We start from the raw sequence: 19,833 nt of genomic DNA, 5'->3' as shown, positions 1-19,833 counted from the left end.
AATCTATCATCAAGCATCTCAGCTTAATTACTGAACCGAGATCTGGTTATTTCTGTCCCTATTAACATATTCATGAGCACATGGCACCTTGAACTGATCCAGGAACACCTTTTATGACTAAAACAAAATGAATTAAAATATGTGCTTTCTGTTAATTTATGTTTGATAAGATAAAAATGTATTACAAGGAAAGCAGGTCTAATAAAATGTGTCCCTCCTTTGCTAAACACAGTAATCTTGTTTGAAAATACCTGACTTTCATCCTAATCAGCTCCATCTTTCTTAGTCGTCCTTCAGGTTAGAGCAGGACACACATTTGGTGCTGACAGCAGCAGAATTGATTCCTAATAGATGTAGGCCTAGAAGTTTCATGATTTTCCTGAAGAACTGACCATTATTTTTGGGAAAGTCACTTCCATTGCTTTTTCAATTCAAAACTGGACTTTTATAATGATCATATTTCAGGTCATATTTCTCTCATTAACCATTTTGATCAGCGCAAAAGACCGGGGGACATCTTTTGACAGTTAAATTACTTTTTAATTTGTGAGCCCTAAACTATTTGTGAACCTAAAACTTGAAATAAAGACCCAGACATGTACATTTGTCAGCAGTAGTCTCAGGCATCATTGATTTTTTTTATTTTTTATTATGTTTCATTAATTTTATTGCAACTGCCAGGCAAAGTGTAACTTGAACTAAGGCAATGCTTTTCTTGATAGCCTGTTGTTTACTGTTAGTTCTGCCACAAAAGCCAGTGCCTTGTAAATGTCAGGAAGTACTTAAAACCATTTTTTTTTTTTTTACCAACAGCATGTGCACTTTTATAACTGATTTAATGTAATTTACAGGGATTTCAGGCGGAAAAGCTGCTTATAAGGGACTTGTAATTTGACAGTGAGCTATGAGCACTGATGGACAGAAGCAGCGAGGGAGGGACTAATCGATCAGTCACTCTCTGTTGGGCATCAGTGATCAATAGGTCATCATCATCATCATACACAGACATGCAGCTCACTAAACGCACTGCACTGATTCTCTATTCTGATTGGTGGAAACATAATGTGAAAGCATTGTCCAAATGGTCCATATCTCTCTCTCACACACGTGTACATATAAATATAGTAACATACATGCATAGGGCTCAGCAATAAGGATGGCCAAGGGCAGTATTTTTTATTTTTTTATTTTTTGAGCTAGCAGATAGAACAATCACTTGTTTGATCACCAGTTCCGTTTAATCTTGTACTGTAAATGTGTTTATGCCTTGCAAAATAAAGTTTTATGACAGAATTGCGAAATTGATTTCAAAGCATCAGTTAGAATTTAAAAAACAAAAATTATAAACCAATCATATAATAATTTGCTTTATACATCATCATTTTACGACTTGTTTATAAATGTATAGCCAGCTGTTTTTGGAAATGTTGCCCGGAAATGTTGGACGGGTCACTGTGCTTTTAGAGCTCGGTGCCAGTTGGGAACTTTACATATTTATTATTGTCTTCAGTAGAGATAAGTTCTGAAAGACAGTAGTGGCTTTTATTTATTTATGTAGATATTCAGAAACTGATTTATTATTTAGATTTACTTTGTGTCATTTCCCTCCTCTCCATAAATGCTGTTTCAGTCTGACTGTGTGAAAGTTTTAAATTTGTACATTAATCAGTGAAGTATGGAGTTTATTTGCGTTATATGTCATTGTTTCCAGCAAAAGTGTGTTTATGAATGTATAGCTATCTTGGAGCTGTAAATTATGTGCAGAATAATCTGTAAATAAAAAGTAGAGTTTTTTTTTTTGTTGTGTGTGTGTGTAAAATATTTAATAAGTATAACATTTTGTGTGTGTGTGTGTGTGTATATGTGTGTATATATTTTATATATATATATATATATATATATATATATATATATTATTAAATTAATAACTATAATAAAATATTAATAACTAATATAATAAAGTACAAAAAATATATATAGGAGTTATTACTTTATTATTATAGAGTTATTACTATAATAATAATAAAATGTATATATATATATATTTTTTTTTTTTATTATTATTATTATTAAAGTAATAACTCTAAGAAGCGTCCCTTTTTCGGGATATACAGTATTTGAAAGATAATTATGTAAAATCCAAATGCATTTTACAAGTCTTCATTGGAAAGGGTTTATCCTTTCCTTTACCCTTAATGGTTCATTGAACAAGCATGTTTTTCATGCTTGTTCAATGAACCATTAACAATTATTGCACATGCACCTGTGGAATAGTCCTTAAGAAACTAACAGTTAACAGGCAGTAGACAATTAAAGCCAGAGTTCCAATAACTTCGGACGCTAAAGAGACCTTTACTGATTCTGAAAAATATCTGATCACCTGCATGAACATGCCATAGTTCTGCTGCAGGAGGCATAAGGACTGCAGATGTGGCCAGTGTCTGTAATGTAAGACGCCTTAGACAGTGCTATACAGGAAGGACAGCCGATGACTACCCTTGTCTAACATTTACTGCTGGGCACTTTTCATTTTTATTCAGATTTGAATTGCATTCCTGTGCACATTTCTCAGGAAGTAGTGCAGGTTGGTGTGGCCTAGAGGACATTTTTAGTAGGCAAAGATGATCCTGGTGGGTGTTGTCAGCCAATTTAGAGGGCTGTCAGTGTATGATTGATATCATGGGTAATGTGCACCCCTTAAAGAGGTTACGTACCAAGAGACATGACAGCCCATCTTTCTCTACTTTGCCTTTTTTCTTTTCTCTTTCACTAAGCCTTTTGATGCTCTGTGAGTTACATGAACATACGTAATGTGTAATTTTAGCCTTGTCGAGTTGGGTTAACATATGATGGCTGGAGAGATCATATAATCATCTGGAGGTTGTTTCAGTGAGAATGCCCTCATTTGACACCTGCCAAGCATCAAAAATCACCCACTCACAGAGTTTAATGTTTTGGGGGCTGTTTATGCCACATGGATTTGAACATTTGTCTAAATCAGATGCTTTTTTTTTTTACTCTGTTTTGTGTTTATTTCAGCTGCAGAGGCTAAAACGTTCACTGTCTTTCAAGACTAAGAGTCTTCGCAGCAAAAGCGCTGATAATTTTTTCCAACGGCCGATCGAGGATGTGAAGTTTCAAACCGAACTGCTCTCGGATGTCAGCAGCAGCACAGGTCATCTGAGTACCATCGGCGTGTCCATCTCGACTTCCCCAGCGATGTCCCTTCCTCCACCGCCCCCTCCGCTGCCCACCGTCATCCCGGGCAACCTGCCCATCACAATCTGTTCTCCATCCCGTGCCCCCCGCCAGATGGACCCCAACGCGCACACCTTTCTAGAGCACATCTTCAAGAAGCCCCACTTCTGTGACATCTGCAACCACATGATTGTAGGTAAGAGGACATGTTTTATCTTTGCATTCCGATGACAGACTCTGGAGTCTCATTCAACAGGAAACACTTAAACAAAGCTGTGTTTGTTTAGAAAGAGGAGCATGTTTTGATCCCTAACATAATGATTATAGATTAGATGACTGAACGCATAATCCAGAATATTGTATTACCCATCTGTTGTCTGGCCACCAGACACTAATGTTTTGTTACTTTGCATGACGCCAGCACACAATGATTTGACCATTTAGAGAACACAGAATTATTGTGGCTGTTAGTCAATGTCTATTAGTTTTTAGGTTATATGTGAGTGCACTCCTGAAAGCTACAAAACTTGTACAAAGCTACAAAAGCACCATTTAAAGGTTTGGGGTTGGTAAGATTTTTTTTTATGCTTTTAAAAAAATCCCTTATGCTAACCAAGGCTGCATTTATTAAAAGAAAGTTTAGTAAAAACAGTAATATTGTGAAATATTTACAATTTACAATGACTGTTATCTGTAATAATATATATTAAAATGTAATTTATTACTGTGATGGCAAAGCAGAATTTTTAGCATCATTACTCCAGTCTTCATGTCACATGATCCTTCAAAAATCATTATAATATGCTGAATTGGTGCTTAAGAAACATTGAATGTTGAAAACCGTTGTGCCGCTTAATATTTTTGTGGAAACAAAATAATTTTTTTCAGGATTCTTTGATGAATAGAAAGTTCAAAAGTATTTATTTGAACTAGATTGAACTAGAACTGTGTAAATATCTTTATTGTCACCTTTGACCAGTTTAATACATCCTTGCTGAATTAAAATACTAACAAAGTCACATGCACATGTGCAGTCCTAAGCGCGAATCTCAGGTTTCTATGGGAACCGGAGCTTCTAACTTTAGCTGCAAAGATACAATAATGACTTTCAGCAAAGTCCTTTTAAGACAAGTCATTTCACTCGGTGGCCATCTTTGAAATGCCTCTCGGGCATCCTGGGCATCATGCAGTCTGTTTGAATGGGGAAACATCAAATTCTCCAAAACTGTTCTCCAACCTTACGATTACATTTCATATTTGAAATCACCAATGAAATCTAACAACAACCGGCTCATAAATTTAGTTTCTAAATGCTCAAATCATGACAAAAAAAATGTATTTTCAGGCTGGCTCAAGCTAATGCGCAGACCTAAATGAAGGTCTCAGAAGAGACGCGCGTCTGACTGTTTCTATAGAAACCGGTGATTCTAACGGCTGCTGAAGTGACGCGATGACTTTACCAGTTGGCGATTGGCTCTTATTTAGAAGGCGGGACTTATTCCGCCATATTGCGCGTTACACTTTCTCCCATTCAAAACTATACGAGTGACACTTCTTGTGTTATTCTATAGTCTTTGCTATCAATCAGCGATTGGCTCTTTTACTTGGAAGGCAGGACGTATTCTGCCATATTGCGTGCTGCAGTTTCTCCCATTCATAACCAATAGGAATGAACCGTCTTTCTATATCTAGTCTTTGATACTAACTGGAAAAAAAAATCTTTCTGACCCCAAACTTATATTATCGCAAAACATGTTTCTGCAGGGCTGTGGCTATTTAAACAAAAAGGATGAGTCCCACCTAAATGTCTTTCAATAGAAGTCCTTCAAAATAGGACGGAGAACTGGCTTCATATGAGGTCTTTAAGCCTCTCAACTCTTCCCTAATGTGGTAAATGTGTTTTAACTTATTTGTGTCTAAGAATTAAATATCACTGAGGTTTTCTACAGCCAATTCAGAGTTTCATACCCCGTTTTTATGCATCTGTCCAAACTGGGTTTGTTTGTCTATATCATGTACGTAAATAGAGAGTTGATTGTTTCAAGATAAAGATCTCTACTTGTGTGTGGTTTTTAAAGGCATATGTGCTGAGCTAAGCCTGCACTAGGGTGTTTGTGGGTTTATCCTAATAGAAGGCAACAAGGGGTTTTGGCTGAGCTTTCAATTTGTTTATGTGAGTGTGGTGAGGCGGATAGATGTTCACCTGTTTAAAAAGAAATAGTTATTCATTTCAATGCACAAGGGTGAACAGAACACACACACATAATGTTTTTTGAATATATTTATATATTCAATGTATATTCAATATGTGTTTTTGTATGCAAATTCGCAGTGTGTGTGTGTGTGAGAGAGAGAGAAAGAGAAAGAGAGAGTGCGAGTGTGTCTTGTCTGGTTGTGGCTGGCATATGGATCTGTCAGGCCTCATCACCTCTTTACCTCACTAACACTCCCTCAGAAGAGCACACTAATGAGGGCAGGGCTCCAAATCTGGTCCTGTCTCATCCTCATGAAAAGGACATCAAGAGGCGAAATGATGCATTTCAAATCATTGTAGTAAATGTAGAGAAACCTGAGCTTGCACAGCACTAGATGAGGAATGATCTGTCGGTTCATTATCCCACAGCATTCTGATTACTGCCGGAATGCAGAAATCAGAATGCTGGAAGGCGAGTTTTATGAAATCTCACCAGCTGAAAAAATAGCAAGTGGAGGGTAAAGTCTTTCTGCTTGTGTGTCGAGTCTCAATTTCCTGCTGTGACTAATGGGTCATTACTAAATAACGAACCGTGAAATCCCCACATAAGGATCAGATATCAGGACACCTGTGTGTGACCTGAATCTCCACAGGTAGACCAGATACCTGTTCACTTGTGTTTGACCCAAATCTCTACAGGTTATTAAAATATGAGCCCACGTGTTGCTGACCCAAATCTCAGCATTTGGATCAGATATCAGGACACCGGAATTAACTGGGTTTCAGCATCACGTTCCTTAGTTTTCCATGTTCGTTTGTGTTAGCCAATGGCATGATGAATGGGGTATTTGAGCTGGAGATACAGAGATCTGACCTGCTGCTAAGCTGTTTAGTTTCAGATTTTTTTCCTTTTAAAATCCTTATAGTACACCTTGATTAAAAAGTATTTATTTATTTATGTGTGTGTCTGTGCGTTCTCATATAAATGGTTTATGAGGACACAAAAGCATATAATGACATGGGTATAGAGTGCCCCAGGGATGACGTGTTTTTGTAGGCCAACCCGGAAGTTAGCGGCGCACAGGTTCCCTCGATTGAAAGCCTATTTTTTCCCATAGACTTTTGGAAAATCGCAGAAAATAAGCTCTGTGTTTAACAAAGGGTTATGACACTTACACGTTTTGTCTATCAAGATAATCTTTACAAGTTAACACAACATTTATAGATTTTGAAGCCTAAATGAATTTGTCAGATATAAAAAGGCTAACAGTAGGCTATAAACGGACTACAACACACCATTGTCGCAGATCATCGTCGTCACCACCAAGCGTCCTCAAACTTTATTTAGAAAACAACTTTATTTATAAACATGCTCACTGATTATGATCTGTGCTGTTATGAATACTTATCCACTTTTTCGTGAGAAATGCTGTCCAAATGTCCTGTTTTTAATGATGACGTCTAAAGTCCCCGCCAAAGGAAGTAGTCCCTTTTAGCAATTTGTTAGCAACCGCCGATTTAAGACACAGAAAAAGTTTAAAAAATCACAAGCGGGTTATAACTGGTGTGTTTTATGTCATAGATCAAAACGTGAAAGTATTTAGAGGCTTTGTTAACCACAGACCTTATTTCAGGCGATTTAGCAAAAACCCATTCAAAAAACCCATAGACTTTACGGCGTTGGAACCGGAAGTCCTAAAATGCTAACTCGCTTCCGGGTTTTACCTACAAAAATGCGTCATTCCTGAGGCACTCTATTACACTTCCTGTGTCCTCATAAACCAAATGGTTTAAAAAAACATACTTAACCTGAATTTCAAAAAAACACTGTTTTCTTTGATGGGTAGGTTTAGGGGTAGATTTAGTGTAGGGGGACAGAATATACATTTTGTACAGTATAAAAATCATTACGCCTTATGGATAGTCCCCGTAAACCACATATACGTGTGTGTGTGTGTGTGTGTGTGTGTGTGTGTGTGTGTGTGTGTGTGTGTGTGTGTGTGTGTGTGCTTTTGTTTATATTACATTGTGCGGACCAAATGTCCCCACGATGTAATATAAATCTGAGTTCACCTACATCGTGGGGACCAGCCACCGGTCCCCACAATGTAAATTAATTAATAAAAATACTAAATGATGTTTTTGTGAGAAAATAAAGGTGTGCACAGTTTCCTGTGATGGTTAGGTTTAGGGTTAGGGGTAGGGTAGGGGGATAGAAAGTACGGTTTGTACAGTATAAAATGCATTGCGGCCTATGGAAAGTCCCCACAATTCACAAAAACAAACGTGTGTGTGTGTGTGTTTGTGTCTGTCTGTATTTAACTTGGGCCACTTTTATAAAATTTTAGTTTTTTACCATCATCATCATTTTTTATTATTCACTTCATGTGTAGATTTTAATGTTTATTGTATTGTCTTACTATATATTTTTGTACTTGTTTTTGTTCTCAGATCCAGACTTTAAATCTTAAACTATGAAAATCCATTATAAAATATGAATTATATGAATTATTTTGTTTAACAGTGAAATAAACATAAACCATTTTAATATTTATTTTTTGAAAATTATTTATATAAACTTTTTTTTTTTTTTTTTTTTAAATCACACCACAACCTACACCTTTGCCCCTTTTTAATTAGGGGATTTTTGTAGTTTAGTTTAATTGGGCATTATTTCATTTAAGCTGTAGGTCAATGATGCAAAAAAGTATTTTACAATAATTCTACTGGTTGCATATTGTCACTGTTGGACATTGTTAGTAGACATATTATGTAGTGTTCAACGCATGTCTTTTCTAAAAGGCCAAAATTGAAGAAACGCCCACTAAACACCCACTCAGCTGTGTGGTTAAAAAGTAAAGGATAAGAAATGTTTTAATGGTCCTCTGTGCAGTCGTAAAGATATTTACTGACCATGAACTTATCGTGCATTTTTTTCAGAACAAGTTTTTATCAAGCATGTTCTGTGTTAATAATTCTAGGTATTGAGTCTATCGCAAAATGTCATTCAGCAATTTACAAAGCAGTTTCTGGATCAGAGAGCAACACGTTTTTCATGCTGATGTTCTCTCATGTTTGGATGGAGCAGAGGCATCTATTTCTGAAGACACAGAAACCATGCTGTATATCAAAGTATAAAAGGAGGCTTAGCATTGCGAATATGGTTGGCTGTCTGTGTGGGTGGATTCCCATCCCATTGGGCAACTGATGACATTAACAACATTGAAATTAAGTCCACATAACACCACATGCAGCTTTTGCAAGCATTTTTGAATGATGAAATCATTTTCCTCTGTTCCTTTGGGGCATACAAGTCCTAAAATATAGACCAAACATTTCATGACTTTGAAAAAATATTCTAATATCTCTTACAGGCATTTTATTGAAGGCTGGCCTGGACTAGATCTCAGTTGACACAACTGGCTGTAGGCCATTTTCATTATTGGAAGATTTTCATTAGAATTAGTCTGCCCAGTATCACCTCTCGACCCCAGCAAAAAATACTCAGCACATAAATACCCATCCATTAAACACATTAAAGACGCATTAAAGATTTTTTTTCTGAGGCTGAAGTAATCAGCACAGGGATGCATGAGAGAGTCTGGACCGAGCATGTGATGTTTGATTAATCGATGGATAGCTGGAAGCAGCCAGTTGTAGCAGACAGGGGCAAATGAGCCCTGTGACAGAGTCATTCTCACAACAGCGGGACCTGATGTTTTCACCCTATTAATCATTTCACATTCATATTTCATTGATCATTTTAAATCTTAAAGCCACTCAAAACAGGAAAATATATTCTTTTAATCTATTCAACTCTTTGATCTTGTATAGTTAAATATATAGTTCACCCAAAAATTATATTTTTTATCATTTTTTTTTTTTTTCTTTCATCTGCCAAACCCAAAAGAAGATATTTTGAAAAATGTTTTGTTGTCTTTTGTCCATATCATAAAAGTCGCTGTGGTCAAATGTTCATTTGGACCCCACTGACTTTCATTGTATGGATATTTTTCAAAATTTCTCCCCAGAAATTCATACAGGTTTGGAACGACATGAGGGTGAGTAAATGATGAATTGTAATTTTTGGGTGAATTGGTGTTCAGAGAGACAGGTTTGTTTTAAAAACCAACATCTACGAACCTGGAATGAGCTCTAAATAATGTCATGGTGACTCATATGAACATAATTTTATTTTTATGATACATAATTGTAATGCAAGAGGGATTCTCTCCTTTAATTTTTTTTAGCTTGCCAAGGGGGAGCAGGCAAGGTGTTCGGTAAGTCTGTTCTGTTTGATGATGAATTGAACTCTTTAGAAACCAAATCAAAATAGATCATCCCCCCTCCCCCCAGCCCACCCTGTCCTGCTTCTGCGCTCATAATGACTTGTTCAGCACTCTCAGGAAATGCATATGATGAAGTAGCTCCTCATATGCTTTGCAGACCGATGCTTGATAGAATTTTTCCCAAGAGCGGTCAATATCAAACCCCTTACTCCAGGGGATTGAGAGGATTGTTTTTGTCTGTTATTTCTTGTTACTGCCAAAAGAATATAGTTATTTTGAAGTTATTCTGTGTGAGCTGTTATTTTTCAGAGCTTTGCTATGCATGCTGTTGTTATATACTGTAAATAATGGTTGAATTTTTTCTTTAAATGTACACTATGTAACTTTTTTGTTCAAAATTTATTGAATCACAAGTGTATGCCTATTAAAAGGGTTTCTATTCAGACTATTTTAAACCTGGTGGGACAACAAATGCTGCAGAGTCCCCAGTACCTGTGTGAATTGTCAAATGCATAAACAGAAAGAAGTAGCTCCAGCTATGTTCTTTCTGAAGACACATGCAGTTTTGTTTATTAACCGCTAGACTGGCAAAAGTTACATAGTGTATACCTTTAAAGTTAATGAAAAAACATCTCTTGTGTGTGCTGAGATACAGTGTACCACTGGAAGAGACTGATTTTTACCAATATGTGATTTTATTCTCAATAAAGTGCTGCTTGCTCTTCGGAAGCAGCTGGAAAGATGACTTTAACACACTGTATTTTCAGTAATTAGTATTTATTGTCTCACTGCAATAAAATCTGATTATGTTTATCCTGCATGAGGCAATTTTTTTAATTTCTGAAAGCAATTACGCCTGATAAATTCTTCATTACCTAAAGATCATCCAAAGAAGCATGCTTTAAAGTGATGCATAATTTGAGATGGGAAAGAGCTGAGTTTTTGGTTAATGAAACATTCAGCACTAGTAATAAGAAATAAGTGTAATTTTAATGTTAACATTTAAAAATGTAACACCCTGAGTTATCATCATAAGAGGAGTTGGAGTCATATATTTTTTTATTAAAGATTTAATTATTATTTTAAGGCACAAAAGTGTTGTTACTGGAAGAAGCAGAGAATTGATGTTGTAACACGCTGTCCCTTGGTGAAGTTATTTATCATTTTGTTTACATTTTATATGCAGCTTCAGAGTTTCACTGCTTACACGTAATGACTTTTGAGGAGTAGATTTGCATTCTCTGCTTTCAAATGAACACAAATGTTGATAGCAGGAAAATCATACATTCATAGCTAGTTCTGTTCTTCCTTCCTCCAAGTCCTTTCATAAACCACATAAATCAGTAAAGCCTTTGAATACATGTCCTGGGCACCAGATGTGGTGACATCAAATGCTGAAATTGAGCAAATAGAAGAGCAGGATTAAGGATTTCTGTTAATACATTTTCGTTTACGTTTTCAAACTTTACGCTTGGCTATTGTTTGTCTTCTGCTGTTTCTGTTCTGTTCAGCTTAGCATTAACACCTGCATTTTCCAGTACTACTAATAAGTTTGGATTCTGCAAGTGTTTCTGGGACTGTGAAGCCATAATTTGATCATCTGCTTATAAGGGATCTTTTTTTGTTTAGGCAAAAGAAATGTAGTCCAGAATGATGACCATCAACCTGAACACTTGCAGAATTGGCCCTGTTGCATATAAAATAGCTAATTAAGCATTAATAGAGGATGAAAATGAACAGAATGTTGGTCTTGATTATTTCACAGCAGAACTGCACATGTGGGAATTTCTTACTCTGACTTGTATTTATTGATATTTTTTTAAGTTTGCTCTCGGAAGACTTTTAAACATGATATATTAACTGAATATGACCTCAACTGCTAGGCACCAATGCTAAGCTGGGCCTCCGGTGCAAAGCCTGCAAGATGGGCATCCACCACAAGTGCCTGGATGGAGTTGGACAGCAGAGATGCATGGGGAAATTGGTGAGATATTTTTTACTTTGCAAATTGAGTGTTTGTTTTCCCCTATTTTGTTTGTTTTGTTGATATTTGGCTAATCTTGGAAATTGAATGTTGAAAGTATTCAGTGTTTATGTTCATTTGTTGCTCTGGTTAGCCAATGTTTGTTTACCATACAAAAAGGCTTATTAATACATGATATATCAAATTCTGTTGCAAAGAAAACACTTTTCCATTCTCCACTGATGCTGAAACCAGCTCCATACTTTTAATTTGTGATATCACTTTCTTGTTGTTACTTTCTGGCAGTAGGTGAAGATTTGTAGTGCGTGCGTGTTAAGATATGTTACTCTTGACAGTGTTATTTTTGGTGGTTTGAAGGTGTGATTCATCAGACTGTCTTTTCCTTCTGTGAATTGCTGCGTGAGTATGAATGTTAATGATTCTCTGGTGTGTACTAGAGAAAGTGAGAGAGGGGAAGGATGGGATAGCTGATATGGAATATCAAGATGCATCTACCATGTAAACACCTCTGTGCTTTACTCGGGGGACCCACAAGTCACGACTCTTTTGGGAAATTCACACGCCCCCCACACACACTAGAAAAAAATGGCAAAAAGGAAAGGGAGTGCTAAAATTTCCATTGGTTTTCCCATGATTTCACTGCAAAACCAGTGGGTCAGGTTTCTCAGAGAATGAGTGACTGACCTTGAGAACAAGTTCATAGCTTTCTCAAAAAAAAAAACTATTATCTATTACTATTGTAGAAATAAGATTTTTTTTTATACTTCTGTGATTAAATCAGTCAAATAATAGATTTTATTAATAGTGAGATCAATATATATTTATATATGTATGTAGAATTTTAACTGTTGAATACACAAAATTTAAAAAATCTTACTACTACTCCCAAATATGTTTTTGATAGAAGGGTCTTATGCTTACCAAGGCAGCATTTATTTAATTAAAGGTGCCATAGAATTGAAAATTGAATTTACCTTGTATAGTTGAATAACAAGAGTTCAGTACATGGAAATGACATACAGTGAGTCTCAAACACGATTGTTTCCTCCTTATGTAAATCTCATTTTAAATCTCAGAAGAACAGGCAAATCTCAACATAACACTGACTGTTACGTAACAGTCGGGATCATTAATATGTATGACCCCAATATTTGCATATGCCAGCTCATGTTCAAGGCATTAGACAAGCCAGTATTAACGTCTGGATCTGTGCACAGCCGAGTCATCAGACGTTATGCAGGTAAGCAAGCAAGAACAATAGCGAAATATGGCAGATGGAGCAATAATAACTGACATGATATCATGATGTTTTTTAGTGATATTTGTAAATTGTCTTTCTAAATGTTTCGCTAGCATGTTGCTAATGTACTGTTAAATGTGGTTAAAGTTACCATCGTTTCTTACTGTATTCACGGAGACAAGAGCCATCGTTATTTTCATTATTAAAAACTTGCAGTCTGTATAATTCATAAACACAACTTCATTCTTTATAAATCTCTCCAACAGTGTGTAATGTTAGCTTTAGCCACGGAGCACAGCCTCAAACTCATTCAGAATCAAATGTAAACATCCAAATAAATACCATACTTACGTGATTAGACATGCTGCATGATGAACACTTTGTAAAGATCCTTTTTGAGGGTTATATTAGCTGTGTGAACTTTGTTTATGCAATGTATTATAGAGTCGTGAGCTTGGGGGCGGGGAGCACAAGCAATTAAAGGGGCAGCAGCCTGAATCGGCGCATTTATAATGATGCCCCAAAATAGGCAGTTAAAAAAATGTATTAAAAAAAAGCTATGGGGTATTTTGAGCTGAAACTTCAGATACATTCAGTGGACACCTTTAGACTTATATTACATCTTGTGAAAAAGCATTCTATGGCACCTTTAAAAATACAGTAAATCAGTAATATTGTGAAATATTATTACAGTGTTTTCTATCTGAATATATATTTTTAAAAATAATTTATTTCTGTGATGCAGAGCTGAATTGTCAGCATCATTACTCCAGTCTTCAATGTTCATGATCCTTCAGAAATAATTCCAATATGCTGATTTGCTGCTCAGTAAACATTTTCTTATTATTATCAATGTTGGAATCAGTTTTGCTGCTTAATATTTTTGAGAAGTAGAATGAAAAGAACAGCATTTATTTGAAAGAAATCTTTTCAAATAAATTTTCTTTTTCAGAAAAAAAATCATATTTGCTACCATTAAATTGTATTAAAGATGGGGCCATATTTCAAAAACACTGTTTGTGCCGACACCAGCTGCTGTGCTGTTTTCGACTAACAACAAAATCTTGTTTGTCTTTACTTTTGTGTACTATACATTCATTTTTTGTGCTTCCTTGTCGTTCGTTCATCATCTGCACTTTATTTTTCATGAAGCATTTTGTTGTGCGTCAGCTGTGATAAACAGACATCCACTCTCGCATTGAGTGTGTAACAGTGGCAGCTACTGAGAGTTGTGCAGGTAAACCACTGTGCACTGATGACCGCTAGAGAATGCTGTGTTTGGCGATCGGCCTGGGGTTCAAGACCGACTCAGAGTAGGGTGGTTAGGTTTGGAGGTAGTTTGTTTGGGTTGATTTCAAATATCATCAATGTCTACAGCGTTTTTGAAATATCACTTACCCCATCTTAACACTAGCACTACCGGAATTCTATAACTTCTAGAACTGCCAATAGCGGTCATTTTGACTGTTCATACCAGACAGCAGTGAATGTCATTTTTGTCATGTTATATTTACTTCAAAGCTTCTATGGTCATGTTTTATGAAAAATGTGGGGTAATTTAAGCATACATAATATAATATGTTCGTGATATTATTGTGTAAGAGCTACTAGACCTCCCACAAAAGTGCATGCCGCAATTTGCTTTCCGCAATTTGCATTGGGCAAGCTGGAGATCAAAGTTTTTCACCGCAGTTAAAATGTTGTTTTTGAAAGTCAAAATGTCAACAAATATAAAATGAAGCAGAATATTTCGTTAGATAAAAAACATATTGTGAATTTTGGAAATGATTACATCTGTCTTTATTCAATACATTTTGACTTTTTGAGTTTACAATGCTTTAGCATTATCGGAAATGTTTGGACCACACAAATCGGAAACAATTTTATGCAGCCTCTAATGAAATCTAGAATGAATAAATAGTTCTGTTATATTAGGACAGATAATAAACATCATAACACAAAATTGAAATTTAAATAAGTGTCAGACGAACTGTCAAGAGACCAAGAGACATCGCTCTCTGCTCCTTCATCAGACTCTGCATCATCAATGTTCTCAAGCAAGGATAAAACCTCAGTGACAGTCATTTTCTTTATTGTTGCCATTTTGACGGTAAAGCTAAGTTTTAGCTTAGCAAAAGCATACAAAACTGCCAGAGAAAGGTTTCTAGGCAACAGCTACGCACATCTTTAACGGCGGGAAAACCGCTGAGGAGATACAACGCCTGTAATATGTGCGGTCAAATTGACCGCTATGGCCATTCAAGGTAGAAATACTCAGAACTCTTTTGTGTTTTGTAATTTTAATAAAATAACAATGTTAAAATAAAATTTACATTAATTTAAGAAAAGTCATGGAACTGTAGTTATATGGGTTTTATTTCAACAAAGTTATTACATTGCAAATCTTTAAAACGGTCAAAATGACTGCCTTGGTAGTTCTAGTGTTAAGGGGGTCATGCAATGCATTTTCAGGTCTTTATATTATGTTTCTGGAGGTTAGCTTATGAAGCTTGTAAAAAAAAAATTACCAGTTTTCATCCTCATTTTCTCACTGTCAAAAACACTCATTTGGAAGGGAGCTCTCTCTTTTAGAAATGCAAGTGAATGCCCACTGCTGTGATTGCACCGTGTCTATGCCCTCCCCCACAACATGTGTCACACATGCTTGTTTGATGCTTGAGATGACCAGTGCTGTAATAAAGCTTGATTTGCATGAAATGGGAAGTGTAGAGCGATTTCAAATCTTGGCATTTCACATTTTAAACTGATGATTTAGCTTTGAGGTATACTATAAAACTTACACTATCTTTTTATTAGTGCTGTCAAACTATTAATCACAATTAATTGCATCCAAAATAAAAGTGTGTGCTTGCTGTATGTGTGTACTTTGTATATTATGTATATATAAATACACACACATAAATATTTTAAATATACAGTACTGTGCAAAAGTCTTAGGCACGTTAATATTTTCACCCACCAAAAATGGATTTAAGCCAGTTATTTATATCTTTTGTTGTAGTGTGTTAGTAGGAAATATCCGTTCACGTTTCCAAACATTCATTTTGCCATTAATTGTAATAATCCAGTGAGTGTATGCACAAGGAGTCTGACAACGGCCGGTGCTCCACACTGAGATCTGAATTCACCATCATCAAATCTGTCTGTGATTACATGAAGAAACAGATGAAACTGAGACAAACTAAATCCAGAAGAACTGTGGCCGTGTCTCCATGACGCTTGAAGAAACCTGCCTTGAATCAAACTCCTTGTGCATACAAAAATATCACTGGATTATTACAATTAATGGCAAAATGAATGTTTGGAAATGTAAACAGATATTTCCTACTGCAAAGGATAAGCAAAAGATATAAATAACCAGCTTAAAACCATTTTTTGGGGTGAAAATACTGACGTGCCTAAGACTTTTGCACAGTAGTGTATACATGCATGTGTGCGTATTTATATATACATAATAAAAATACACAGTACACACACAAATTATGTAAACACTTTCATTTTGGATGCGATTAATTGTGTTTAATCGTTTGACAACACTAGTTTTATTGTAGAGGAAAGTCTTATGTGTAAATATCAAGGACATTTTGATTTTCCATTTCATGACTCCTTTAAATTGCATTACTTATCTGCATTATCTAAGCCATTCTGCTATCTAGATGGCATTAAAACAGACAAAAAAACATTTCACATTTGTTAGCATGAATACAGTTGCTGAATGACAATTAACCCAGTTAGAGTTCACCATAGAACAACTACAGAAGCAACTATTGAAAAGAAAGGAACACAAGATCTTTGGGTAGAATCGCCTTTGACCAAGGTTTTTTTTATTCTTAGATCCAAGTACTTTTGATTCTAGTACTGTACTATGAGATCATCAACACAGGAAGTGGAAAAAATGCTGTGCTTGTTCTTCAGACTGTTTGGCAGGTTGAAGTCTCCTGATGATGTAGTGGGCTCTCACAGATGGAAAATATAGATGTGGGGGGTCGGGATTAAAAAGAGAACAACTCCCCACTGGATTCGGCTCTAATTCCACTTTTGCTCAAAAGTGGACAAGTTGCTATTTTTAAACTCTGTTTATTTCTCTTGGCTTGTCTGATCAGTGAGAACCTTAGAACTACGAATGCTTTTCAAAAGAGTGCTTTACTAGCAGCATGACGTGAGCTGAGTCCTGATTGTTAGTCAACCATTAAAACTCCCATTATGTGCAAGTGAACTTCACATGGTGTAGCAATTATTGTTCTTTTGGTTGATTAAGCAAATGAATCACATGGATGTTTTTCGGTTGAGTCAGTACTGTATTTTAGAGCACTCCCAGACATGGTGCACTTTTGTTAAGTGCATTTATTAGCATCTACTTCAACACTGAACATGTCTCTTTACACGGTTCCCCTGGCGCGTTTGGAGAAATGTGACGTAGTAGCACTGGAGAGCTTCTCTCTGGGTTCGAGTGGTACTTAAATTAATCCCCGACCCCAGTCATGGCTAACGAAGAAGTCTTCAAAGCAGATTTGAGATGCTGATTGCGTAGACAACCTGCATGGACTAAACACAACAAATACAAATAAGGGCATAGTGAGCCAGGTTTCTTTATTAGGCTATGGACACTAATTATAATGCTGTAGGAGCTTTAGCTTCTTTTATTGATTTAAAGCACTTAGTCTCGGTGTAAATGTAGGCTATCTTAAAGGTATAAAATCATTCAAATTAATTGAAAAAGCTTTCCTTTGCATCCATAACAGTAATTTATACACCATTTATCTGTGTGTACTAGTGTATATTAGGATTGAAATATGAAATATATAGTTAAAATTATATCTCAATATTTTTCTGTTTTTTTTTTTTTTGTTTGTTTGTTTTTGTTTTTGGACAATATGTGGTGCATATCTCAATATTTATGTTGAGTTACGTTATTTTCTGAAATGGATTAGAGTAACCAAACAATCAAGGCAGTTTTCCCACACAGGTTTCCAAATTAACACAAGGAAGACTGATATATAATTATTTTTATTCATATGCACCAATATAACAATACATTATGTACATCTATTTTTACTAAAACATTTTAATACATGGGAAATAATGCAATGCAGAGACTTGTAGACATTTTGGAGTGATAGATTTTGATCGATTTTTTCAAATAGATTTTTGAATCAATTAACTGCAAAAACCAGTTTGAAATGATTTATGTTGAAATGAGTTATTAGTTCAAGCACCATTTCATCTCTTTATTAACAGGGTTATAACACTAATGACACTATGTAGGAAATTTATTTGCCAAAAAATCACATTAAGTCATTGTAATTTGGAGTCTGTCTGAAACTTCTTGGGTGTAATTTTCACTCATTTCAGTCCTAAGAATCAGCTTGAAATTTTGGCATGTCTGAAATTAACCAGAGCTCAAGCTAAAAATGCCACGGAAAGAAACAAAAAATGCCCTATGTGTTTATCATGTTTTGTGATTTTGTTTACATTTTTATTTGATGTTGAGTTATCATTTAACAATCAATTGTTCTGATTGAGAATAACTGGTTAGTTCACCCAAAAATGAAAGTAATGTCATTTATTATTCACCCTCATGTCGTTCTACACCCGTAAGACCTTCGTTCGTCTTCGGATCACAAATTATGCTATTTTTGATAAAATCCTATGGCTCAATGAGGCCTGCATAGACAGCAATGTCACCAAACCTCTCAAGATCCAGAAAGTTACTAAAACATATTTGGAAAAAGTTCATGCGAGTTCAATAGTTCTTAATATTATAAAATGACGAGAATACTTTTGTGCGCCAAAAAAACAAAATAACGACTGCTTTGAATCAGTGATTTGGATTGTGTATCAAACCGCCAAACTGCTGAAATCACGTGACTTTCCGAAGAACTGATTTGAAACAAATGATTCGTAAACCTTCAAAGCAGTGTTTTGAAATCGGCCATCACTAGATATTGTTGAAAAATCGTTATTTTGGGTTTTTTTTGCGCACAAAAGTATTCTCGTCGTTTTATAATATTAAGGTAGAACCACTGTACTCGCATGAACTGTTTTAAATATGTTTCTAGCACCTTTCTGGATCTTGAGAAGTTCGGTGACATTGCTGGCAATGCAGGCCTCACTGAGCCATCAGATTTTATCAAAAATATCTTAATTTGTGTTCTAAAGATGAACGAAGGTCTTACGGGTGTAGAACGGCATGAGGGTGAGTAATAAATTACATAATTTCTGGGTGAACTAACTCTTTAAATAATTGAATCAGGTATTTAGCATAATTTTATTTTTACATATCCTTATCAAGGTACACATGGAAACCAATTCTGGGTGTAAAAAGTTTATTAATGAAATAATTAAATCCACTGATCCTGTTTGTGTGATTTCAGCCCAAAGGTTTTCGAAGATATTCAAGCTCCCCTCTGCTGATTCAGGAACAGTTCGGCTGCATTAGGGAGGTTATGCCTATTGGTGAGCAATATGTAGAATTATTTTTTTTTTTTACTTTTGCAAAATATGTCATGGCATCACCAGCTTGACCATCCTGTTTACTGACATTTTGTAGTATTTTGACTCATCTTTTGTTTTGTCCTAGCCTGTGGCAGTAAAGTTGACCCGGTGTATGAGACTCTGAGGTTTGGAACCTCTCTGGCACAAAAGACCAAGCGGGCCAGTGGATCGGAGTCACCACAGAGAAACTCTGTAAGAAACACTTGTTCAGTGGTATCCAATTTTTTGGTCATACCTTTTAAATATAAATTTTTTCTAATTAATGTGATTAAATGAAATATTTAAAATATAATTAAAAAATATAACAAAAAAAAAAAACAGTACTGTAAACTGAATTTTCAAATTTTGTTTTGGAAGTTTGAATGGATGCTATACGTGTGCGTGTGTGTGTGTGCATGTGTGTGCGTGTGTG

General features: G+C 35.6%; 1 protein-coding gene across 2 annotated transcripts in view; it reads left to right on the top strand.

The window, feature by feature from the left end:
• The window catches only part of stac (SH3 and cysteine rich domain), a 28,803-nt gene that overhangs the window by 2,092 nt on the left and 6,878 nt on the right, over positions 1-19,833 (top strand). Inside the window, exons 2-6 of one of the 2 annotated variants that reach the window (XM_067367723.1) lie at positions 3,040-3,394; positions 9,643-9,672; positions 11,565-11,665; positions 19,301-19,382; positions 19,507-19,613. In XM_067367723.1, the coding sequence (XP_067223824.1) occupies positions 3,040-3,394; positions 9,643-9,672; positions 11,565-11,665; positions 19,301-19,382; positions 19,507-19,613 (675 nt within the window). The remainder of the gene's footprint in view (positions 1-3,039; positions 3,395-9,642; positions 9,673-11,564; positions 11,666-19,300; positions 19,383-19,506; positions 19,614-19,833) is intronic. The other variant, XM_067367724.1, reaches the window with a different exon arrangement.

This window comes from Chanodichthys erythropterus, chromosome 18, assembly GCF_024489055.1.
Source record: "Chanodichthys erythropterus isolate Z2021 chromosome 18, ASM2448905v1, whole genome shotgun sequence".
Lineage (NCBI taxonomy): Eukaryota > Metazoa > Chordata > Actinopteri > Cypriniformes > Xenocyprididae > Chanodichthys > Chanodichthys erythropterus.
This window is presented reverse-complemented; position numbering and strand designations above follow the sequence as displayed.